The 25,728-nt window shown below is 39.2% G+C and overlaps 1 protein-coding gene across 2 annotated transcripts in view; it reads left to right on the top strand.

Annotated features, from left to right (window-relative positions):
* The first annotated feature begins 1,148 nt into the window (after positions 1 to 1,148).
* The window catches only part of ACVR2A (activin A receptor type 2A), a 91,169-nt gene continuing 66,589 nt past the window's right edge, over positions 1,149 to 25,728 (top strand). The window contains exon 1 of one of the 2 annotated variants that reach the window (XM_061135128.1): positions 1,149 to 1,764. Coding sequence is in view for 1 of the 2 variants with exons in the window: in XM_061135126.1 (XP_060991109.1) it covers positions 1,710 to 1,764 (55 nt within the window). In the remaining variant the exon portion in view is untranslated. The remainder of the gene's footprint in view (positions 1,765 to 25,728) is intronic. The other variant, XM_061135126.1, reaches the window with a different exon arrangement.

Here is a 25,728-nt window from a genome sequence, read left to right as displayed (position 1 = left end):
GTGTGGTAAATAACAAAGCTGGTACCTTTAATACTCTCTTCGGTTTGTATTCTGTAGCCAGCTTCGACTACAGCAACTACTGTGCACTCCCTGAGGTAGAGATCCTACTTCTACATTTTGGATCCCATTCCGTGCCTAGCATAGCATCTTTTAAGAAATCAACTTGGATTCAGGGGTAAAAATAAGCCCGAAACGAACTAAAATTCGAAAAAGTAAACACTAGTCTGATCAAATATGTCGATCAAAATTTGCAGGTTTTCTCTTCAGCGAGTAATAGATATTTGAGAACCTATTATACGCAGAACAGTTCTCAACAATGCTTTGTGTACAAAAGGGAAGGAGGGAATGGATTCACATTGCACATCACGGTAATTGCCGTGGAAATCCTGGCCGGGTGGATACCCGTCCTCCTCGAGTTCCACCCGCCTCCCAACCCCTTTTCCTTCCCTTTTAACCGAAATACAAAATGCATAAAGCAAAAGCCACAGGGGCAGGACGCACTACTACCACTGGGGGTACAAACACCAGCTCCCGCAGGTCGGCAAGTGCGGAGGACCCAGTCCCACCCCGGCTTCCCGGCGCCCGGGATCTAAGAGCGGACGAGGCGTCCCCCCAGAGGAAAGACAGGGCGCCGCAGACGCCCGCCCCGCCCCGCCCCGGGTCCTGTTCCTCTCGGGCTCCCCTGACCATTCGGGCGTGCGCTCCGCTGAAAGGTCCGTGGAGCACGATCAGGTAACCATGCACTCGAGACCCCAACAACATTCACTTGCCAGCCATTCGAGCCCCACCGCCCAGCAGGCCAAGCAGGCCGGACGACGAGGCCTCGCGGTAAAGAGCCTCCGTCCGCCCCGCCTCCTCGCCCTCCTGCCGGCCCCGCCCTCGCTCTCTTACCCCTCCCCCGCTCCCGCCTCGCTTCCCCGACAATCTCCTCGCGCTCACGGCCCGGCACGCGCGCTGCGCCCGGCCGCCGCTGCCGCCGCCGCCGCCGCCGCCGCCGCCGCTGCCGAGCGTTCCTTCGCCGTGCCTGGCTTCCAGCTTCGGGCCGGAACCGGAAGTTTAGGGGGCGGGGCCGGCGGAGGCCAGGGGACCGAAAACGCGGCCGAGCCTGGAGCCCGGAGCCGGAGCCAGAGCCTGGACCAGAACTTGGCCGCCGCCTGCACCATCGCAGCCGCCCGCCGCTGCTTCTCCGCGCCACCGCCGCCGTCTCGGCCGCCACCGCCGCGAGCTCGGCCGCCAGTGGTCCGCGGACTTTGGGTGTCCGGGTTGAAGGTCGGTCCGGACGTCGGACCCAGCTCGGTTCCCGGACTGTCCGGGCGGCAGCGGACGCCGCCGCCTCCTCGTCGCCTCAGCCTGGCGTTTTGTTCGGAGAGACCCGAGAGGCGAGCGGAGCTGACAGCGATTTTGACAGTGATTTAAACCCGCTTTTGTTGTTGTTGGCTTTTCGTTGTTTGGTTTTGTGTGTTGTGCTTGTGTGTGGCGGTTTTTTCCCCCCGTGGTGCATTTTTTTTTTTTTTTTTATTGTTGTGCTCGCTCTTTTTATTTTTTATTTTTTTTCTCTTTTTTTGACCCCGTGAACGTTTTTTTGGTCGGGGCTTCCGAATATGTTTTATGACGGTTGATTTTACACCAGGAGGTTTGTCTCCGAGGAAGACCCAGGGAACTGGATATCTAGCGAGAACTTCCTACGGCTTCCCCGGCGCCTCGGGAAAATGGGAGCTGCTGCAAAGTTGGCGTTTGCCGTCTTTCTTATCTCTTGTTCTTCAGGTAGGTGCATGGAGCGCGGCGCGGCTGGGCTGCCGCCGCTGCCGGAGGCCGCGGTTGTTGTCGGGTCGGCGAGCTCCAGCGGAGCCTGGGGAGGTTTCCCCACCCCGAGCCCCTCGGCTGCCGCCCTCCCCCCCGACCCCTCCCGGGCTGATTATGATCTGGAAACCTCCATGAATTTTTCTCTTTTCGAGTTTGGTTGGCGACTGATAAGAGTGACTGCTCTGTTGTTGTGAAAGTGAGAAAGTCATGGTTTGTGGCCGTAACGCTGAATGACAGCGCTGGTTGGCTTGCAATTAAGCCGCAAATACCACAAGTGACAATTTATGCAAAGGTTTGAGACCCGAAAGGCGTATTCCAAAACGTCCTTTTTAGTGTGGCATATTCCAAAAATAAGGGTGTTTTGTTGTTGTTTGTTTGATTGATTGATTTTTAACATCTTTTAATCAGTGCTTCAGTGACTATCACGGCAGGTCAAGTCAGTTGCTACTTGATTTTGACCGTGAGAAACAATGCATTATATCAGCAATTTCATCTGGGTGTCCCCTCACGTTTTCTGCAACTTCAGTGTCCAGCAGTGTTAAAAATAGTTGTAGTTGTTGTTGGAGTATTAACAATAACCCAGTGCAGAAGAGGTATGCCACTGTGTGTTGCTAATGTGCTGGCTTTCAACCACCATTTATGTGCTCTTTTCTGGCATAGATTTTGCTTACCTACGGAATACTTATTTTAAACGCGTTGTGTTGGAGCATTGTTTTCGGTTTAGAACAGCCCATTTGAAATGGTACTTACTGTCAGGTACATTGTAGTCATAAAATGGGTTTTGGCCCAGGGTTGAAAGAAGAATTTGGCCCATTTATATTTGAAATTTTGATTTTGTGAGAACGTTCTGTGGTTGCAACCAGTGGTTGGAAAACTATCTAGGCTTTTGTATTTGAAATTCTGTAAATGAATACAGCATCTAGCTCAAAGGTGTGCAGATGTACGTAAGAGGAGAGTTAGTTTGTATATGAAACAATTTTAAAGTGGCAGTGGATATATTTATCATAAAATTCAATATTCAGTTACTACGTTGTGAGATTGAATTATAGGGGGACAACGAATTGACAGGTTTCATGGCCATGTCTTTTATCTCGTTTGCCACAGGGAAATTAGAGGGTGGTAGTCTTTTCTTTGTGTACGTCTGTGGTGTGTGTGTTTGTGTGTGTGTGTGTGTCGGTGTCCATCCGTCCTCCCTGCCCCCCTTTTTAATAGAATCTTTTGTAATGTATAGAATTTGCTGAATGGTACATTTCCTTGTGGTTAATAAATGGATAAAGTCTAGTCTTATGTCTGTAGTGGTATTGATCAGTTCCGGGTGGGCTGAATGTGTTTGTGAAATGGCGATCATTGCCAGAGATTAACCAAAAGAATCATGTCTGTTTAAATGGAAGAAGGAACATGCTTAAGGCAGGCTGACGGTTCTTTTTGTGCAGGGTTTGGGGAGGAAGATAAACAATGGTGTCTCTGAAATGAATGAATACTAGATAACATTAAATCTCTTGCTTTTTGTGACATAACTTAACCATGTAGTTTTTATTTTTCCTCTAGTACTCTTCTTCCTCTGCCCCTATATGTTCTGGTTGGTGAACTCCTCTTTTTCATATTCCTTTTTCTGATCTCCTGCCCTTGAGGAGGAGGGGCATCATGGCCACTGACCAAGGAATTGTGGACATTATTCCCTCCCAAACCCACCAGAGTCACACTAATTGTTGAAGGAGGCTATTCTTGAGCAGTCTCAAGGTATTACTTCTGGAAAAGCAGGCTGTCGCTGCAGACCTTACAGCTTCCTCTGCTTGGCTTGAGAGTAAAAAGAACTGAGCATTAGTTTCTTGTAGGATTATTTTCACTGAGTCAGGAGGTTAATAGGGCTAAAATTTTCCAATAAAGTAATTTTGTTACTAGAGAGTACGTAGATATTGCACTTACTTTAAACTAATTAAGTATTGTTGAATAGGTTTTTAAAAAAATCCTAGTTTAAAATATAATTCTGTTGAAGATAATTGAAATAAATCTTAAAGGCTTTAGTCCATATTTATACATGAATATTTTTAATACTTAAAATGTCTGATTTTTTAAAAGGTCTTTTGTTATGCATCAGATGCACTCACATAGAGGATTATTATATATTTTTTTTTTCCTAATTGATTTTTCTGTGTAATATTTAATCTGGCCTGCTGGAAGCATGAGGATGGCTATTTTTATGAGAAAACATTTCCAAAGTTGTCTTTTTGTTTGTTTGTTTATGGACATTTGATTTTTTAAAAATCAAATGAAGAGTAGTAGTTCAGGTGATTAGGATGGATGTTTACTGTTCTCTTTAATATTTTGTGGACTTGGATTTTTCATTTTCCATCGCATGGTGTGGATACTGGAGACGGATTATGTAGACTGTTCCTCGAGGATATGGCCAAGTGTATAATTCACTCCTTTCATTCTGGGGGAAGTATTTTTGAGTTTTGCCCTCATCCTGAAATGCCTTCAGATTCCTTTTGATTTTGAATGTTTTCATTGCCCTTATCCTTACTCAGCTTCTGTTTCAAAACTCAAATAATACTTCTTAGTTATTTTGTTTTTCAAGCATTGTGGTTAATTTGTATCATTCTCCAAATTTGTTGAAATGTGAGGAAGAGTTTAATACTTGCTCTAGGATTTAGGTTTATCCTCTCTAGAGTGATGCAGCTATTGTGGTATTTGAGTTGCATTGAATAAGCTGAGAATTCCTTTGGATTCTATGGGAACTGAAACAGCCTGGTCTATATATTTAATGAAATAAGAAATGGAGATAAAGTAGTTTTGTGCATTTTCTTCTGTTCAGCATGGCAATACTGTGTGGGTGTGTGTGGATATGTGCATGTATGTGTGATTGGAGGGGTCATTGGAGTACAATGGATCTTCTGGAACTCTTCTGAACTTTTGACTAACGATAGATATTAAATGCTTTTGTTTTCTATAAGGCAGAATCTCTTAAATATAGTCTGTGATCAGATTCAAATATATTATCTTGGAACATTAACTAGCAGAAAAACAAAACAGCACCCTCCCTTCATTTCATTTTTTCTGCTTATAAGCCAGTAGTTCTCAAGCTCGGGTGCCTTTTGCTCCCCAGCCCGGCAGCTCTCCCCAGGGGCCCTTTGGAGACAGTCTTGGCTGTCAGAGCTGTGGGGGAGGAGAGGGTGTGTGCTGGCATCTACTGGGTAGGGGACGGGGTGCTTGCTCATTACCCTGTGATGCACGGGACAGCCTTCCACAACAAAGGATTATCTGGCTGAGAATGTCCATAGTGTTCAGGGTGAGAAGCCCTTTTCTGAATTCTAAATTTTAAAAAGCATTAGTATATCAGTAAACGGTCTCTGCTGTCCCTCCCACAGTTAGTCATCTCAATTTTACAAGTGCATGGCATTTTTGATCTCCAGGTGACCTTGTATTGAGAGTTTTCATCTTTTCATTATCTTTAAAAATGAGAATTACTAGGAGAATAGACTATAGATATATTTATTATTTCATCCTACTGTACTTTAATAAAAATACTTTTGCTGACTGTTACAAATAAACTGTCTCCAATCATTTGTTATGATGGAGTACTTTTGAAGACTGTATATTCATGGATATGAAGAGTGCTTGGTCAAGTTATCAAGTTTAATTATTTTTGCTTTTGATCCAGTAGTTTCTTTGCTCTTAATAATCATCTTTAAGACTGTTTCCTCCTATCCTTATTGAAATCACTGAATGATGTGGTGACTTCAGGGGTGTGAGAGATGGAGAGATAGAAGGAGGAGGGGGAGGAAGGGAGGGTGGCAGAGGGAGAAGAAAAGAGATGGATTAATATGATGCCTGAAAGTTTTGTAAGTTTCATATGGAAGAAATATCTTCACTATTACATCTTCCCTAAATGGAAAAACTGAATTTACACCTTAAGTTTTTTTTTTTTTTTTGAAAGAATATATCCTTTATCTAGCAAATTTTTAATTTTAAAAAACTTTTAAAGTGATTTCTTAATTACATAATTTTCTTGAGAATCTGTTACCTGGATTTTGGTTACCATTAGACTCATTTAGGCTATACTACTAAGTAGTATTCTATGATCTGTTGCAGATCCTTGTCCTTTTTGAGGTTAAAATTTGACCATAATTAATAAGTGTTTATCTTATCACTTGGATAAGATCACCTGGAGATCAACCAGTTTTGAACTCTGGTTTTAAGGAAGTTAGCCAGCCAGGATAAGAATTACGGTGAAGTACTTAAAGTAAATTAAGTAAACTAAAGTAAAATAAAGTAAAAATTACTAAAGTAAATATGCTATACACCATAGAGAGGAAAAATTCTGAAGTTGTTCTCACAAAAAAAGCGTACAAATCTCATACTTTTCTTTGTAACACACTTCCCTAGACATATCTCTGGTACTAGCTGACATTTTCATCTTTTGTGTCCATTGGACTCATTGTTTCATGAGAAGTAAAGCATAACTAAACCAAATGAGATTTTAGTAATCTTTAAATTGTCTCTTTAGATGCTAAAACTCTTTTATCGCTTTTTTATTTTTGTCATTACTCTCATTTCTCATCTTTGGTGTCTCATAAATTTGTGACTCAAATTTGTCTTTTCATGCTCCCTAATGTTGCCATTGTTATGGTGCCACTCAGTCAGTTAGGTAAGGTTGGCAACATTTGATACTGAGATTACTAGTATTCCTCAGTTTTATTCCATATTCTGTAATTTATCATTTCTTCCATTCCCTTTCATTGTGATTCCCTTTCTACTTTCCACTCTTGTTTATCTCCTCTGCTGCCCCTGTACTGTAGGCTGCTTACTTGTGGAACCTACTCAGTTACTTAGTATCAGGGGTGGCTCAAGAGGGCTCAGCTTGGTTTAAATGAAAACAGTTCAGATTTAGAAAGCTTGAGAATTGATCAGATAGTCTTTTCTACTGTTCTTTTCATTTGTTGGTTTCTGGAATACCGCACACACTTGGGACTGGTGTTACTTCTTGAAATCAAATGGCTTGAACTTTACATTGCTCTTACTCACATACCTTTTTAATATTTTGTTTTTCTTTAACTCTTGCTGCTTTCCAAAAGTCTATCTCTTATTACTGTTCATTCATCATCTTTGTTTAAGCCAAAATTTGACCAGACCAGAGAGTATATTTTTTGCCACAGGTGGGACCACATTACACTTCCTCTGTGGTAGATTTAATTCTGTTAGGTTATACTAGGCATGTCTAGACAGAACATTGATTTCAAATTGACTATTGAACATGAATGTTCCAGGAATAATGTATAGAGGAAGGAGAAAAAGTCAAGAAGGTAAGAAAACTTCAGATAGCAATAGACTTTCTGTCATTCTCCAACTGGATTTGTGTTAGTCACTTTCACAAATGCAGCACTTCTAGTGATCATGGTTTGTTTACTAAAGGGACCTGAAAGGAATGTGTTGTTGTTTCTGAGTTTGGATTTCTTAAACTATTAGCGTGGTGACTTAGGGGGGAAAAATGGGAGGTTCTTCCGGATACTGGACAAGAAGGTGGTTTTGGTCAGTAGACTTGCGTTCTGGTGCCAGCACTGCCACTGTCATTTCTTTACCTGAATTTGTTACATACCTTTCTGACTATAACTGATTTCCCTGCCACTGATTCCTCTCCCAGTCCAACCACTTAGCTGCCAGATTAGCCTCATTAAAAAATGTCTGGATATGTCACTCCTGCTTAAAACCTTTCACTCTTCACCTTTAGCATAAAATCTTAAGTCTTTAGATTGGCATACAAAGTCCTTTATCATTTAAATCCTGCCTCTTTTCTCTAAAAGCAGGTAAAGAATCTCCCTGCAGTGCAGGAGACACCAGAGACACTAGTTCAATCCCTGAGTCGGGAAGATCCCCTGAAGGAGGAAATGGCAACCCACTCCAGTATTCTTGCCTGGGAGATCCCATGGATGGTGGAGCCTGATAGGCTACAATCTGAAGGATCACAGAGAGTCAGACATGACTGAGTGACTAAGCACAGAGAGAAGGGTATAGGCTCTAGAGTTTGACTTTCTTGCTTTACATTCTCATTTCACAACTTAACTTAGGGCAGATCATGTCACCTTTTGTGCTTCAGTTTTGTCATCTACAAAATGGGAATATTAATAGTGCCTACCTCACATAGTGGTTTCAAGATTAAATGTCACATAAATGCTAGGTATTCTGCTGTGGCTCCTCTTCAGCGTGTGCCCTATACTCCAGGTATACAGACTCAACACAGAGTTTCCTGAGTGTGTCGTTCTTTATTGTGTATTAGTATGGTAACTTTGTACATGTTATTTCTTCCTCCTTTATCTGTTTAACTTCTTGTTGTAAGACTGATAAGTACCACCTCTTCAAAAAAAATATTTCTCTGCCACTTAACCTAGAGTGAATTAGTTAATTTCTGTTCTTTATAAATGACCTTGATTCCAGTACTTACTCTTAATATTTGCTTGCATATACATAGTATAGACTTTGAGCTCTTCGAAGACATCTTCTCTTTATTCATAGACTCTCACCTAGAACCTGGTATCCAGTATGTGCTTAGCAAATGTTTACTTTATGAAGTGAAATGTTTTTATTTCTGGGCCTGAGTTTTCCTTTTATGTATTAAAGTAATAAGCTTGGATTAGATGATCTCTAAACTCTTTTCCTACTGTAAAAGCTTTATGAATCTAGTTCTAAGGGTAGAGTTTAATAATGACATTTTATTAGAAAAAGTGATTTTGCTGGTTGTTTTTTGAGTATCCTTAAGTTCTGCCCCCCTTTTAAATGTTGTGTCTCTGATCCTTAGACTAAATTGTTTAATATAATTTGAATTGTATAGATGTAAAAGACATCTTAGAGTATTTCGAATTCAGTGGCTTTCAGCTTTTTTGACCATAACCAACAGTAAGAAATACACATTGCATCATGACTCAGTTCTCTTATACGTAAATAGGTATATGCATCAGAAATAGAAGTTTCATGAACTTACTATGTGCAGAACACTTTTGTTTGTTTCTGCATTTTATTTCATTAACAAAGTTTTGATTATGATCCCATTAATTAATTCAGTGACCCACTAATGAGTTCTGAGCTCTCCCCAAATACTGGTTTTATTCGCTCCACCCAGTACTTGCAGTAGAGAAGGAAACTGCATAAGTAAATATGTGCAGTGAAAAACGTGTGCACTGAAAAATATGCTCATTATTTAATCTGCAATGGAGAACTTGTGCCTCCATACAGAGTATAGAGAAAACTGGTCCCAGGGCAGAAGGTAGACCTGCCATGGCTGAGCTCATTTCTCTTCTGAACTACCTGGATGACTTATGCACACACAAAGGTGCTAAAACAAAATTATATTGTAATTTTGAGTAGTTCAAATTTTTCATTTAGGAAAGACTTGCTGGAGGAGATAGGTCCTAATAATAGGAAAAAAAATACCTTGGCAGGAGGTTGAGAAGCATATTTGTCTTATTATGTGGGAACAGGGACAAAATGGTATCTGGAATATAGAAAGCATTTGTGAGTATACCTGATTGTGGATGGTAGACAAGTTGAGATGGAGGAATTTTTGACTAAATTTGACTAAATCTAATTTCTGTGGTGGAAAAATGTTTATAACTGCTTGAAGTAGAACAGTCTCAGTTGAGGGTGTTAAATCCAGGTGAAAAGTTATTAAAACCAAGAAGAGGTAGGAGTGGATGATAGACATCCTGATGACTATCCCAAATACTTATAGTATGTGGAATATAGAACAGAAAAACAGCTTAGAGATTAGGTAGAATCGCAGCAATACTAAATAAGATTGGTAAAGAAATAACAACCCAGAAGAAAATAGGAAGCACTTTCATAACCAAAGAAATTCTGTAGTGAAAGATGGATTTAGAGTATAAGCATGAATGAAAATATAACTATAGATTTGGGAAAATAAGAATACATAAAAATATGAGAGCATATATTATTCTCTTACATACAGTACAGTGTATGGTGGGTATGTCTCCATTGTGAGGTTAATTCTAAGCTCTGGTAGCTCAATATGTTGTTTGTATTTAAATAATGGTCAAATTCCAGTAATTGCAGTGATGCTCATACTGGTCATTCAGATTATATTCTTTGAAATCTGTGTGAGACATTTTCTTCACAGTAAATTGTACTGTGTAGTTTTAGAAACTTTTCTGAGGTTGGTATATGTGATTTAGGCCTGCTTCCTGAACCTTTTCAATACCTTTCTTTTGGACTAGATAAAAGTTTCTTTGGTATTAGTAATTGTAATCATGTTGGGAATCATTTTATTCTCTAATGTTGCTGAACAAAAATAATTGTAAAGCAATGAGATAATTATCTGAAGGACTTTTAAAATGAATCATCTTTACATATTATAGTAATAAGCCTATCTTATCTAAAGCTTTAAGAAAAAAATTTTCCTACTAATGATTACTAGCCTTATGTTTTATAGAAATGAGCCCTGTCCTGGGAAAAACCTGTTGATCTTCACATCTTTGTGATACATTGTAATTCAAGCTTGTTCCAAGGCATTATTTCAAGAGGAAGAGGCATGGGCAAATTTTCAGATCTTGGCAAGCTTCTAAAACTCTGAGATTAATTTTTTTATATTTACTTATTTTTTAATTGAAGGATAATTGCTTTACAGAATTTTGTTGTTTTCTGTCAAAGAATATTTTTTAATTTGTAAACCAAGATGTAGTAAATGAAATAATGTGCCATATAATACAGGAGCTGAGTCATAGTAGATCTTACGTACATGTTAGTTTTTAACCTATTTTAAAGTCTTATTTTAAAAAATGTAGTATGTAAAACATTTAAAATACAGTTTTAGTTTTTAGGAGATTTTTTAAATTTGCTGGTAAATTACTTATAAGTTAATATGAAATAATATTCTGACTAAATGATTCAGCCATAGAAGATACCAGTAATGCTGCCAAATAGGTGCCAGGAAATATTTAGAACATTCAGCTATCATAGTTCTTTTATAAAGAGTTCTTTAAGTTCTTGTTGTTCTAGCATGCATTAAAAGGAAGCATTGGTGTAAACCTTCACCTGTATTTGTTAGAATTTAAAATATTTCTCATAGGCAATTTCACCTAAACATTAAGTGTTTTAAAACTTCATATAAAGTCTTGGAAGCTTCTCAAGTCAGTTTTGAGGTACCAGCTACAAGCTTTCAAAACATGCTTAGCAGAGTTTTGAGGTGAGTATTTTGAATGTGGTATAATATTTTGGAGTAAAACTTGAGTCTTTCATTTAAATTCTTGTTTTCCTGCTGACTCTTTTTTGACCGTGGCAACCGTGAAGACTTTACTCATCACTAAATTAAAGAGGATGAAATAAGTATTCATTTGTTTAACAAATAAATGTTGAACTACACGCTAGGCGGTGCTAAGTGGTTGAAATGGAGCAGTGAACAAGACACACGTGATAATGTGCTTACAGTCAAAAGTAAGTAGTCAAATGAATAAAATAATTAAGAATTGTCATATGTGCTCTGACAGGATTCTGAGAAGGTAACTTTATTTTGCCTCATGTCCCATATCACAATCTCTAATTACTCAAGTTTATTTATCTACCTATTTATCATCTGTCCTTTGCACTACTAGAGTGTAAATTCTATGAGAGAGGGTTTCTCTCACTTATTCATCACAGTATCCCTAGAGCATGGCGTGGTTTCTGGCACAGAGTAGAAGCTCAGTAAATATCTGACTGACTGCCTGGAGAAATGGGTGCAAGGATGGGACTAGAGAGGTTGATAGGGACAAGATCATGCAGGGCTTTTGATCTAAGCTGTGAAAGACTGAAATCCAAAGGGCAGTGGAAAAAGCAGAGTTTTAAGGAGGAGCTTGACCTGTGTTGTTTGTTAAGGTCACTGGCAGCTGTCTGGAAAGTATATTGAAGGTGTGTAGGAGTGAGAAGATGAGACCAGTTAGGAGACTGTTAACGCCAGCCTAAGCTAGAGAGACTCTGTAAGATCCCTTCTAGCCTTGTATTCTAGTTGTTGCCTACACTTGTCTTACTCTGTTATTTTACTAGTTACCCCATTTCCCCCCTGCTTTTTACTTAAGAAAAATGGATAGCTTATTGTGCATATGAGAACTGAATACAACATCTCCCCAAAAACTCAAAAAGAGACAAAATACAAGCCAGAGATTACTGAATTTTTTGTGGCAAATTCCTGTCTTTAGAGTCTGTGCATCTGCTAGTTACTTACTTACTTACTCACCATTTTTATTTCTCTCTGGAACTTTGGCTTTACTTCTTTTTTCAAATGTCTATTTTTTTCTTTTTCTTTTTTTTTTAAGAATATCACCTTTTGATTGTTTTATCATGTAATATACTGTATTGTTGACATGACTGAAGATTCAGGAGCAGAAACCAGCATATTTTATATCTTAATTCTTAGGAATTTGATATCTTTACTGCTTATCAAGATCTTACAATAAAAACTGAGGGGATAAATAGTTAATACTATGGGCTATGATTTTTACTCAGGGCCATTGCCTCTGTTAAGTAGTTAGCTTGAATATTTTTATCTGAAAGATTTCAAGCCTGTACTGTTGGTGGGAGGGGGAGGTGGTGCTTGGCACAATCAACTATATTGGCAGAAGTTCAGCAGCATCATCTTTGACTAGGAAAAACTGCATTATTACACAGAGATAAAGCCAAAAGAGACGTTAAACATCACTGCATTTAGAAATATAATGGTGGCTGCCTCTCTTCATTTGGTTTCATTTCTTTTCTTTTCATTTTGGATGTAGGTAAAGCTAACTGTCTGTCTTTGGTTAGCCACCTTCTTCTATTAATTCACCCTGTAAATATTACAGGTGACTTTATTTATTATTACCTTAAATAAAGTAATTAGGCTTTGTGCTACTTGGTAGTATAGTTTCACACAGCAAGATTCGTGTGTAGAATTTGCTAATTATTTCTGTTTAAGCTTAGAGTTGAAATTAACTTATGTAAATACACTTTTAAATGGTTTGGGGAGAAATGATAAGTCAAAACTAAAAGAAAACGATAAAAAATGAGTAAGGGTAGTTACAAGATATTAATTATTCAAGATAGGCATGGTAGTAGAAAAGCAATTTGGTTAGTAGGCATTCGGAAGAATAAAATGCCTTTCTAAATAATCACCCTTTTATTCCATATAAATATTATATAACAAATCTTTCCAGGTAGCCTTTTAAGACATTCTCTTCCTTAGTTCTTTAGAGATACATAATACCTGACTTGGGTGTTGAATTAGGGAATAAATTGTTATTTATATTGTTTGTTAAAATGTAAATAGAGATTGCCTCTTACCAGAGGGGGCTAGAAATAATAGAAGCAGTTAAATTAGGAGAGTTTAACTCCCGAGAGGACCTGACAGACTATCACGTGCTATTTTCTCCATTAACTACCTTATCAGATGATTTTTCTGAAGAATAAACTGTTCAAACTGAACAATGAAATAAAATGAAAAGATTAGGGTCAGAGAAGAATGTTGTTATATTTTTTCTTTTTGAATCAGTGAAAGGTAGTTTTGATCTTTCATCCACAGATCTGATCTTTCATTTAAAAAATAGCCCTCTATCAAAAATTGTAATTCTTAGTCTAGCAGCATATATTTAGCAACACTTATTAAGCAGTAGTTTTATGATTAATATCTAGTTGTATTTCCATGATATAGAAAGATACCAGCTCACTAAGCTAGAGAGCCTAAGAGTAGATGAACCTAGTCTGTTACAAAATTGTAGAATTTCTGCTATTGGAACATGTGGTTACTTAGTAAGGACTAGTTATAGAGGCAGTCTTGTTGGTACAAGGGTAGCTATTGCTTGAAAAGAATGGGTTTCTCAAACAAGAACCCGTAGGTTCTTCATCTCAAATTCAAAATTATGCAGTGTGGGGACAGGTATATTAGAAAAAACAAGCACTCTGTAGGGAGAAGGCTTGGATGTTGGGTCTTTCTTTATCATGATGTGATATACCATGTGAACTTGGGAAAATTCCATAACCTTAGTTTATTCATCTGTAAAATGGAGTTTATAGTTCTGCCTCACAAGGTTACAGTAAGGATCAAAGGTTATAGACGTAAACACACTCATGCCATATATATATATATGTATATGTATACACACATGTGTATGGACATTTTAAAACTTCAAAATATTATTCCAAATGGGTTAGTTGCTAAGTCGTGTCCATCTCTTGTAACCCCATGGACTATAGCCCGCCAGGTTCCTCTGTCTGTGGGAGTCTCCAGGCAAGAATCCTGGAGTGGGTTGCCATTTCCTTTCCCAAGCATTTGTAATTAATACAGTGATTTTCTTTCAAGGAGAGCAGTAGGAAAGGTTCAAGTGAACTACAATAACACTTTTAATTCAGAACTTGTGGTTCTTCATCAGTAGACATTTATTTTCACCCTAATTCTTCTGTGAATAAAGGATTTGACTCTGTGAACAACCGATTATAAAATCTTAGAGGGAGAGCCATTCCTTACAGTGATTGATGTTTCCTACAGCAAATCAACTGCTTCTTATTCCTCCAAGCATTTTTTTACCCACTTGCTTTCCATTAGTACTTAGGAGGAGGATCGGATCATATCCAACTTATTTACGGTAGTTTCCTCAGTGTTTGACACCTAATAGGTGTTTAACAAATATTTGTGAATGAATATTGAGTGCTTTCAAATGTTTAGGATAGGGGCCACAGACTTTTTTGTAAAGGCCCAGATAGTAAATATTTTAGTCAATCTATCTTGCAACTACTCAGTTCTGTTAGTTGTAACACAGAAGCAGTCATAGACAGTACGTAAATGGATCAGTGTGACTGTGATCCAATAAAACTTTATTTATAGATACTGAAATTTGAATTTCATATGATTTACATATGTCACAAAGTAGTGTATTCTTTTTTTCAACCGTTTGAAAATGTAAAAACCATTGTTCAGCAGCTGTACAAAATCAGGTTGCAAAGCGGATTTGACCCACTGGCAATAGTTCACTAAGCCCTGGTGCAGCATATTGTGTAAGTAGCACCCTCCCCCAGCTTAGAAAGAAATACATTATGTTCCAAAAACTTTGTTTGGAACCCAGGAAGCACTTTCTTATAGGATCATTGTCATCTGTGTTGGTTACATTCCCAGACCAATCTACAAGCCTGTTTTACCTTCAGTGTTCTGTATTCCAGCAGTACAACTTTATCCCTGGGAATAACACTATCCCTGAGGGAATATGGATTTAATATTCCTTTCTGGACCAGAAGAAACACAGACTGTCCCCGGCACTAACAGAATTTCCTTCTTCCCTGTTCTCTTCATTTCGAGTACCCTGCTCCCTGGGACTTTAGTAGGGTGGTGTGGTCACGAGACCAAAAAGCTTTGTGTATATGGTTAGGTGGGAGAAAGGTGGCAGGGAAAGAAGAATGAGAGAAAAAGAAAATATCAAGTTGAATCACACACAGTAAGAGTAGTACTGCTTTGTGAAACCTTAGTTATGTGTATGTATATGAACTGGGTCACAGTGAAAATGTATTTATTTCTTACTGTGATTGGTGATCAGAATGTTTGAAAACCTGTGTTCTAAGGGTTTGAGGTACAGATCCCGAGATCTCTTTTCTCCTTTTATTGTATGTGAGAGCCAAGTGAAAAATATAAAGTAAGCCTCTTGACCACTTAGGACAGTGTGTTTCTGGTAAAGTTACCTTATGAGGTGGTTACCTGTTTTACAGATGAGAAAACAGGGTCATGCAGCTAATAAGCATCACAATTGAGATTCGAACACGTATTCTTATCTTGCTTAAGAATATCTGCTTCATTCATTATACCACGTTGTTTTTCCTTGTAGGGAAAGAAGGAAAGAAGCTGTGTATGACTTCCATTGTGTTGGAAAATCATCACAATTGTTGGCAACTCACCAGATTTCTTGAGACATTGATTTAAGTATTAGGACAGGGCCACTGGAAGAAAATAGGAACTATATGAAGAATGACATGATGTGTTAGAATAGAGGGGGTCTGTCATTTTACCTTTAATTTTTCTTCTTTCTCCTTTGTTCTCCCTGCTCCTTCATACCTCACCACCAACATGGGCTCCGACTCATACTAGAAACAGCAAGAGTTTCTAGTGGGGAGGAATAACATAATCTTGTCTTTAGCTGAGAGGAGAATGAGGAGGGAAACCCAAGTAGCTGGGCCACCTGGTCATCCAGGTGAATTGGCTGTTCCCAAGTGGCAGTGTGTAAGTCGGTATAGATAGAAAAGGACCTGCTATTACTTGTGGTACAAGCAGAAATCTTGACTTTGAAGACTTGTAGCTTTGATATGCTAATTGAGAATAGTTCTTTTTAAGTCATTAAAGGACAACCTGTCTTAAGCAGTACTTGGTTAACTAGACTTTTTAAGTACTTAAATTTCAAAAGGCATGTTTAAGACATCTCTTTCTCTTAGTGTTGAGTTAGGAAGTATGGTGACAAATTTATGCTGATTGTGATGTCTAACTTGATTTGGAATTGTCTTGGGAAGAGGTTGGGGCTTCCTGGTGGTTCAGTTGGTAAAGAGTCTGCCTGCAATACAGGAGACCCCAGTTTAATCCTTGGGTTGGGAAGATCCCCTGGAGAAGGAAATGGCAACCCACTCCAGTATTCTTGCCTGGGAAATCCCACGGACAGAGGAACCTGGTGGGCTACAGTCCACGGGGTCATAAGAGTTCAACATGACTTAGTGAATAAACCTACCTAAACCTGGGAAGAGGTAGATTTGATAGGAGGGCTGCTGTTCTTAATTAGAAATGTAACAAAATCATAGCAGACAGATACCTGGTTAATTGAATGGAAGAATGACAAACACTTGTAAAGTGTTCTTAGGCTGAGTTGAGATTCTTGATTTTGCAATGGGAAGTACTATTTTATATAGAAAAAGTTTCAACTGGTAATACCTGAAGATTTGGACTTAATATTTTTAGCCTTACCAATATTTTTAGCCTTTTCTCTTACCTCGATGGTACTGCTTACAATGTTCTGTATTATAATTTCCAGCTAATGTGTCTGTCTTCCAGCTGACCTGGAATTTTTTAGACTCATTCATTGTAGTGCTAAGTTAGTGTTCGATGTAGGTCAAGAGCTTTGGAGCCAGAGTGACAGATCATGTATCTTGGCTCCATTATTTTCTGTCTCTGTGATCTAGGGGCAAGTTATTTAACCTATCTGTATTATGGTTTTCTCATATGGAAAATGGAAATAATAATGGTGTTTACTTTATACAGTTGTTATAAAGTGTAGGTGAGTTAACATAGTAAAGTGCATTGAATGAAGTCTGGTGTTACAGTAAGCATTCTGAATAGCTCAAAAATATTAGTTGAAAGATAAAACAGACTGGGAGAAAATATTCACAAATATTCACAATACTTGTTATCTGTAGTAAACAAAGAACTCTTAAGACTCAACATGAAGAAAGCAAACAACCCAGTTAAAAAATGGGCCGAAGACTTTGACAGATACCTCACCAGAGATGATATACAGATGGTAAATAAGCATATGATATCAGCAAGGAAATGGAATTTAAAACAACTAGGTACCACTACACACTTATTAGATATGGCCAAAATCTGAAACACTGACACCACCAACTGCTAGCAATGATATGGAACAATAGGAACTCTCATTCATTTCTGGTAGGAATGCAAAATGGTATAACTACTTTGATAGACAGTTTGGTGGTTTCTTAAAAAACTAAAAATCTTCTTACTATGTGATCCAGCAGTCACGCATCTTGGTATTTACCAAGGAAATTGAAAACATGCTCACACAGAAAGAAGCCTGTATGTAGATGTTTCTAGCAGCTTTATTCCTAATTGCCAAAATTTGGAAGAACCAAAATGTCCTTCAGTAGGTTAATTGATAAACTATGGTACCTCCAGACAATGATGTGTTTTTCAGCACTAAAATAAATGAGCTCTCAAGTCATGAAAAGACATGGAGGAAACTTAAATGCATATAACTAAATGCTAGTCTTAAAAGGCTACATAACTGTATGATTACTACTACATGATATCTGAAAGAGGAAAAACTATGGAGACAGTAAAATGATGAGTGGTTGCCAGGAGTTGGGTGGGAGGAAAGGGATGACTAGGCAGAGAATGGAGGATTTTTAGGGCAGTAGACATACTCTGTATGATTTTATAATGATGGACATATGTCATATATATTTGATGAAACCCATGGAATGAATGTACATTACTAAAAGTGAACCCTAAACCATGGACTTTGGGTAATTGTGATGTGTCAGTGTAGGTTGGTAACAAGTGGAGCACTCTGGTGAGTGATGTTGATAATGAGGGAGGCTATGCATGTGTGGGGTTAGAGAGTATATGGGAAACTTCTGCACCTTCCTTTCAATTTTATTGTGAACCTAAAACTGCTCTAAAAAAAGTCTTAAGAAAAATAGTTGCTAATGCTGCTTGTTGCTTTTGTCCAGCACAGTATATAGCTTTAAACTATTTATTGACTATGAATAAGTGCAATATAGTAAAATTATAATCTAAAATCTGAGGGCATCCTAGTACATTTAGTGAGAAACTGACATTTGGCAGATAGCTACACTCTTTTGTTTAGGATACAGTAGTTTTTTTCTTTATAACAGTTAAATTTATTTATATGTTTATTGGACTCTGGTTTAATTTTAAAATATCAGCTGATTTTCAGGGAAGAATACAGTTGACTCTTCCTGTCCATGGGTTCTGCATCCATGAATTTGACCAATTGGGGATCAAAAGTATTTGAGGAAAAAATTCCAGAAAGTTTCAAAAACCAAAGCTTGAATTTGCTGCACACTGGCAATTATTTTCATAGCATTTATGTTATATTTATAGCTATTTTCACAACATTTACATTGCATTAGGTATTATAAGTAGTCTAGAGATGATATATACAGAAGGATGTACAGGTTATATGTAAATACTGCACCATTTTCTATAAAAGATTTGAGCATTTGAGCACCCTGGATTTTGGTATCCTTGTCCTGGAACCAGTCCTCCCTCCAATACCATGGGGCAACCGTACTGACATTTCCAGTTATGTAATTTGGTGGTAAGATTGTTTCGTATGTAAATCTGGGGAGATCCTTTCAGAAAACTGTAGAGCGGAGTGGTGCGTCATTCAGTGGTATATCCCCAAATAAGAGCCTCAAAGCCTTTTACCCCAAATGAGGCAAAGACAGAGGAAGTGGGTGTGTTAGGGGATACCTGTAGCTTCCAAAATGTACCTAGCTGTATTTTCTCAATATTTGAATATCATCACTTCTGGGAGACGAGCTGCGTCTTGTGCTGTGCTGTGCTTAGTCGCTCAGTCTTGTTTGATGCTTTCCCATGGACTATAGCTATAGCCTGCCAGGTTCATCTGTCCACGGGGATTCTCCAGGCACAGATCCTGGAGTGGGTTGCCATGCCGTCCTCCAGGGGATCTTCCCAACCCAGGGATTGAACCCCAGGTCTCCCGCATTGCAGGTGGATTCTTACTGACTGAGCCACCAGGGAAGCCCCTTCTTCTTAATGCTTTATAAAGTTTTCTAAGTGATTTCATATATGTTCTTATTTGATACTTTATGAACCTGTTTGAGATAGTTTTCATGTTTCTTTTTGTTTTAGTTCAGATTCTAAGATAGTAGAATTAGTCTGAAGTCACTAACCAGTGGAGCTAAAACGTAAACCCTGATTTTTTAAGTTCTGTGTTCTTTTTGAAAAGTAAAGACCAACTTTGGCCTCAGTATCCTCTGCTGTCTCCCACCCTTAGAGGAGGAAATGTTTGCAGCTATTTATACTAGAGGTAGTTACTTTGCAGGTTATCCTTGTACCATATTTTGAGAAATTCATGCTTGATGCTGGGAAAGGGAGGAGCCAGAAGTAGCAGTACAGCAGTAGGAAGCACTAAAGTGAGCTCTGATTCCAGGGCAGAGGTGGTTTTACTCTTGCTTGGATAGCTTGATGGCAACCATAAATTCACCCGTGTTAATTATCGCTGAAGGAAATTTGCAGGTAAATCCTGCCTTTGGTTGCTGCAGAAGTGCTTTTATTAATTACTTTTGCTCTTGATGAAGAATGGCTAAAATTGTTTTCCTAATGGGTCATTATTAGGTACGTTCCATTACATGTGCATCACAATTTTACATTTTTCTAATACTTATATTTATCTTATTTTTGGCTGTGCTGAATCTTCATTGCCGCAGACTTTTTTCTCTAGCCGCGGTGAGCAGGAGCTACTCTCTAGAGACAGTGTGCTGGCTTCTCATTGCAGTGGCTTCTCTTGTGGAGCATGGGCTCTGGGGTGTTGAGGGCTTCAGTAGTCCCATCACATGGGCTCAGTAGTTGGGGCACATGGGCTCGGTAGTTGCAGCTCCTGGGCTGTAGAGCACAGACTCAGTAGTTGTGGCTGTTGCTGCTGCTTCTAAGGCGCTTCGGTCGTGTCCGACTCTGTGCGACCCCATAGACAGCAGCCCACCAGGCTCCGCCGTCCCTGGGATTCTCCAGGCAAGGACACCGGAGTAGGTTGCCATTTCCTTCTCCAATGCATGAAAGGGAAAAGTGAAAATGAAGTCGCTCAGTCATGTCCAGCTCTTTGCAACCCCGTGGACTGCAGCCCAGCAGGTTCCTCCATCCATGGGACTTCCCAGGCAAGAGTACTGAAGTGGGCTGCCAGTGTCTTCTCTGTGGTTGTGGCACATGAGCTTAATTGTTCTGCAGCGTGTGGAGACTTCCCAGATCAGGGATCGAACTAGTGTCTCCTGCATTGGCAGGTGGATTCTTTACCGCTGAGCCACCATGGAAGCCTGCACAGTTTTACATTATTGCATTTCTTCAGCCAAAATTGTAACTGGCAGGTTATGTTATAGCTCAGTCATTATATAAAACAAAGATTATCGTTTGTTAAAACACCATTATTGATAGCCATTGCCTTTTGCATGCTCTGGGCTAAGTACTTTTAAGTTTTAGTGATAATATGTGTTACTCACCCTACAAGATAAGTATTATCCCCATTTCATAGATGAAGAAACTGAGACTCGGTGACTTGCCTAACTAAGTAGCAGAGACAATACTGCAAAGGTCTGCAGGGATTAATTCTATTATTCTGTTGAATCAAATATTCTAAAATGTTTATTAAAACAGGAATGACCAATTCCAGTGCAGTGTGACTTACTTTGAATCTATTCTGCCAGAATTCCTTCCCCCCCTTCCACCCTAACAGCAGCTGCTATTTGTGGTACCCCTCAAAACCTGATAGGCAGTTAAAAATGCTGAGTTATCAAATTGAGTTTTTGATAATATATTATGGGTACTGTAGCTGATAGAGCAGAACTTTCCACCTCTTAAATGAAACTAATTGTTTGTGCACAGCTGTTTAAAGGCTGAGAAATAGAATTGTTCCTTTTGGTTGTAGAGTGAACCAGAATCAGAACTAGGTCAGAATTCATTTGCTCTGATCATTACTTGGATAATTAGTGAATCAAAGGTTCAAAGTAAATGCATCTTTTAAAAATTATACCTTGATTCAGAGAGGTTGAATTAATTGAGATTTGCTCATGTTTAACAAGAAATCCAAGGTTGTTTTTGACTCACATTTGAAAAAGAATTTAATGATAGTGGTTGTTAATGACTTGGTGCCTGTTACCTATGCTTGGTGGGTAAGGAAGAATGGGTTAGATAGATAAGTATGAGTGTTTCTGGTATTTGGATTTGGGATTCCTTTGCCTGCATTCATATTAAGACAAATTGGTAAATAATATTAATAATAATAAGATATACTTTGTTTTTCCAAATCCAAGGACTTCAGTTTTCTCTTACTGTAACTTTTAAATTATTGGTTAGCTTGCAGGAAACTGAAAGATGATGAAGAGAATAGAAAAGAAAGGAAATCCCTTATTTCTGTGTTTCTTAAACTAGGAATAAGGACTAAAAGATGGCAAATGAGTGGTAGAATTAATAAAGCCATAGTGATTTGATTTGAATTTAAGTGACTGGATTTATAGGAAAACTTAAATATTGTATCCTGAATCCATGTAGCTATGATTGAAATTATTTGTCATTTAAGATGTACCTACTGTGTGTTCCTTAGTTTAGCTGCTCAGTTGTGTCTGACTCTTTGCGACCCCATGGACTGCAACACCCTAGGCTTCCTTGTCCATCATCAACTCCTGGAGCGTACTCAAACTCATGTCTATTGCGTCAGTCAGGCCATCCAACCATCTCATCCTTTGTCGTCATCTTCTCCTCCTGCCTTCAGTCTTTCCCAGCATCAGGGTCTTTTCCAGTGAGTCAGTTCTTTGCATCAGGTGGCCAAAGTATTGGAGTTTCAGTTTCAGCATCAGTCCTTCCATTGGATATTCAGGACTGATTTCCTTTAGGATGTACTGGTTGGATCTCCTTGCAATCCACGGGACTCTCAGGAGTCTTCTCCAACACCACAGTTCAAAAGCATCAATTCTTCAGCTCAGCTTTCTTTATAGTCCAACTCTCACATCCATACATGGCCACTGGAAAAACCATAGCTTTCACTAGACGGACCTTTGTTGGCAAAGTAATGTCTCTGCTTTTTAATATACTGTCTAGGTTAGTATGCCAGTTATTATGGAGGTTACAAAAGGAATATGGAGTCGTTGACTGTCTAAGAAATGAGTCACTTTGGAGGTGATAAACCTTACACTCTAAACATAATGCGCATTCTGAAACTGAATATGTAATAGAAAACATTTCATGTGTTAATTATTAAAATTAATGGTGTTAGGCACTAACAGATGCTTCTCTCTTCTTTTTTGACGTGGGGGAGGTGGGGTGGCTTTGGTTTTCTTTTAGGGCTTCACTCGGTGAGGAATCTTTTCAGATTCTACTTGGTCTAGTCTTTTTGAGGCCTTGGCTTTCTTTCTGAATTTATTGCTGCTAAAATAAAAGCACCATGAGGATAGGGATTATGGCTCTCATGTTAATCACTGCATTCCTAGTGTCCAGTGCTCGGTAAATATTTATTGAATACATTAAAATGAAAGAGTCTCTCTTTTTCCTCTGTCTTTAGAAGTTTCTGTTCTACACTGGCTTCATATCTACGTTTTACTTTCTCTTGACTTGTTATCCTAAAGTAAGTGAAATAATTCCCTCAGAGATTAATGATTTTCTAATTGCCTAATCTAAAGGATTCTTGTTATCCATATTCGGTTACTACTTGACTTTCTTGCAACTTTGATCCTATTGTCTACCTGTTCCTTCCTGAAATTCTTTTGTCCATTTTACTTTCTCAGTGTTTCTGACTGTAGCTCCTCACACGTCAGTTTTCAATCTGCCCATCCCTTTAGTTTGTGTTTCTCAGAGTTCAATCCCCAAGGAATTCTTCATCTATATACTCTTCCTTGTTGAAGTAATCCCATCTCTGTTCTTTGGCTTGTAACTAAATATAGGTGTCCATAGTTAAATCTCTAACTTTGATCTCCCTCCAGAGCTCCAGACTTAATTATTAGTCATCCAGTAAATACTAAGTATATGTCAGAACTGGGAATATAGAGATGAATAAGATACAGTCTTTGTTCTAGAGAACTCACAACTTGGTTGGAGGAGAATGATTAGTAAACTAGCAATTATGTAGCACATTATATTAGAGTGCCTGGGACTATAGAAAAAGATAGCCTAATTCAGTTTGGAGGGAGTCAGGTAATGTTTTCCCTCAACGTTGCTTGAGATAATCAGAAGATGTTGAGGATTTTACCAGGTGAATAAAGTGGGAGGACTTGTTTACGTTGTGAAGTCTGGCGCATGTGCTTTCTGGTGATGAGACAGCCGTTATGGAAACCTCAAGGTCTGAGGATGTAAAGCCTCAGCACAGAGAGTGAGAATTGTCCAGTCAGTGAAGTCAGTGTCTGTGCCAGCAAAATGGTCTGAAGTATTAAGTCCAGAGGGAGAGAGGGGACTGTAAGAACAAGAGAGTCGTTTACAAAGTTCTTTACTACTCAGTCAAAAGCAGTGTGTGTGAGGGGATAAACTAAACTGAGACTCTGAAAGTGATGTATGCCAGATTTGCCCTTTTCTGTGATACCTGTTGTATATTTTAATAGTGGTCATAGTACTTCAGGGCTTCCCTGATGGCTTAGCTGGTAAAGAACTCACCTGCCAATGCAGGAGATACAAGAGACACAAATTTGATTCCTGGGTCAGGAACATTCCCTGGAGAAGGAAATGGCAACCTGCTCCAGTATTCTTGCCTAGAGAATCCAATGAACAGAGGAGCCTGGTGGGCAGCAGTCCATGGGGTTGCGAAGAGTCGGACATGATTGAGTGCACGCACGCGCACACACACACACACACACGCACAGAGTCAGTTAACGTGGGGCTTCTCAGGCTTTAATAGGCATGTGAATCACTTGGAGATAATATTAAAATGCAGATGTTGATTCATTGTGTCTGGAGTGGGGCCTGAGGGTCTGCATTTCTAATAAGCTCCTGGTGATGCCATGCTGTCAGACCCTGTACTTTAAGTGGAAAGGAACCAAAGGAGCCAGGAGCCGCCAGACAGAGGGAGAGGAAACAGCTTATATGGGACATGAATAATTATTACATGTTTGAGGAACCGGAATTAGTTCGTGAGACCTAGATCCCAAGGCATCTTACGGGATATGGTGGCACAGTGATGGGTGAGAATGTAGAGACAGGCAGGGGTCAGAACCTGATTTCTGAAGGAGTATTCCAGGTGGCTCCAGTGGTAAAGAACCCACCTGCCAGCGCAGGAGACACAAGACTCATGGGTTCGATCCCTGGGTTGGGAAGATCCCCTGGAGGAGGAAATGGCAACCCACTCCAGTTTTCTTGCCTGGAGAGTCCCATGGACAGAGAAGCCTGGTGGACCGCAGCCCATAAAGATCATAAAGAGTCGTACATGACTAAAGTGACTTGCCACACACCACATTAACTTTATGCTGAAGGCTGTGGAAGGGCCGTTTTGAGCCAGAGAGTGCTTCGTCAGATTAGTGCTATTTAGCATAAAGAGATGCGTTAAATTTTCATCAGAGAGAGGTCAAAGTACATGTGGCTCATTCTGATAGAGTAGCTGATGATACAGATCTAAGCTGGAGAAGGATTAGCATTTTTAGCCAGTAGATTTACAGGCATGACTCAATTTGGCAGGAGAAAGAAAAAAGAAAACCAAAGATCAAACACTGGAAAATACTCTTTCAGGATGGGGGAAAGGACAAGGAAACACTTGTAGAGGAGACCCGAATGTGGCCAGAAAGGTCGGAGGAAAACAAGCATAGTGTCACTGTAAGAAATCTTGATGGAGGAAATATTTGACAGTGCCAGAGAGGTCAAATAAGATAGAACCTGAAAAGTTAACCACTAGATTTTTTAATTTGGAGATTATTTGTAACTGTAGCAAGAGACATTTCAGTGGAATGGTGGAGACAAAAATAGTGTTGTAGAAGAAGATGGGGAATACATTGTGGATAAGGAAATAGGTTTGGCGGTGGTCGATTACTCTTTAGGAGATGTTGGCTGAGCAGGGATGTAAAGAGATGGAAAGAAAGCTGAAGTTGAGATGTTTATGTGTTTGAGGAGCTGGCTCAGGAGAGAGCTTATGGAAAGGGGAAGATTAAAATTTAAACCTTTGGAGCCAGATACTTGGGTGCCATCTTCAGTGCTTTGCTTCTTAGTGTTCTGCCAAACCCACGAAATTTTTATCTTCTGGGTATTTGTTGGATCTGTTCTTGCTTGCCTGTTCCAATCACCAGTATGTTAGTTCTACCCTTACTGTTCCTTGCCTGAACTCTTAAATGGACCCTTCTCTCCCCCACTTCCAAACAGCAAACAGAGAGGCACCAGGGAAAAAGCAAACCTGTCTTCTCTGCTCTGTGCTGGAAACCATGGAGGCGATAGATAGTGAGATCTATCGTGAATGTGCAGATCTGAACCGGACGCTCAACAGC

The sequence above is a fragment of the Dama dama genome, chromosome 33 (assembly GCF_033118175.1).
Source record: "Dama dama isolate Ldn47 chromosome 33, ASM3311817v1, whole genome shotgun sequence".
In the NCBI taxonomy this organism is placed as follows: Eukaryota; Metazoa; Chordata; class Mammalia; order Artiodactyla; family Cervidae; genus Dama; species Dama dama.
This window is presented reverse-complemented; position numbering and strand designations above follow the sequence as displayed.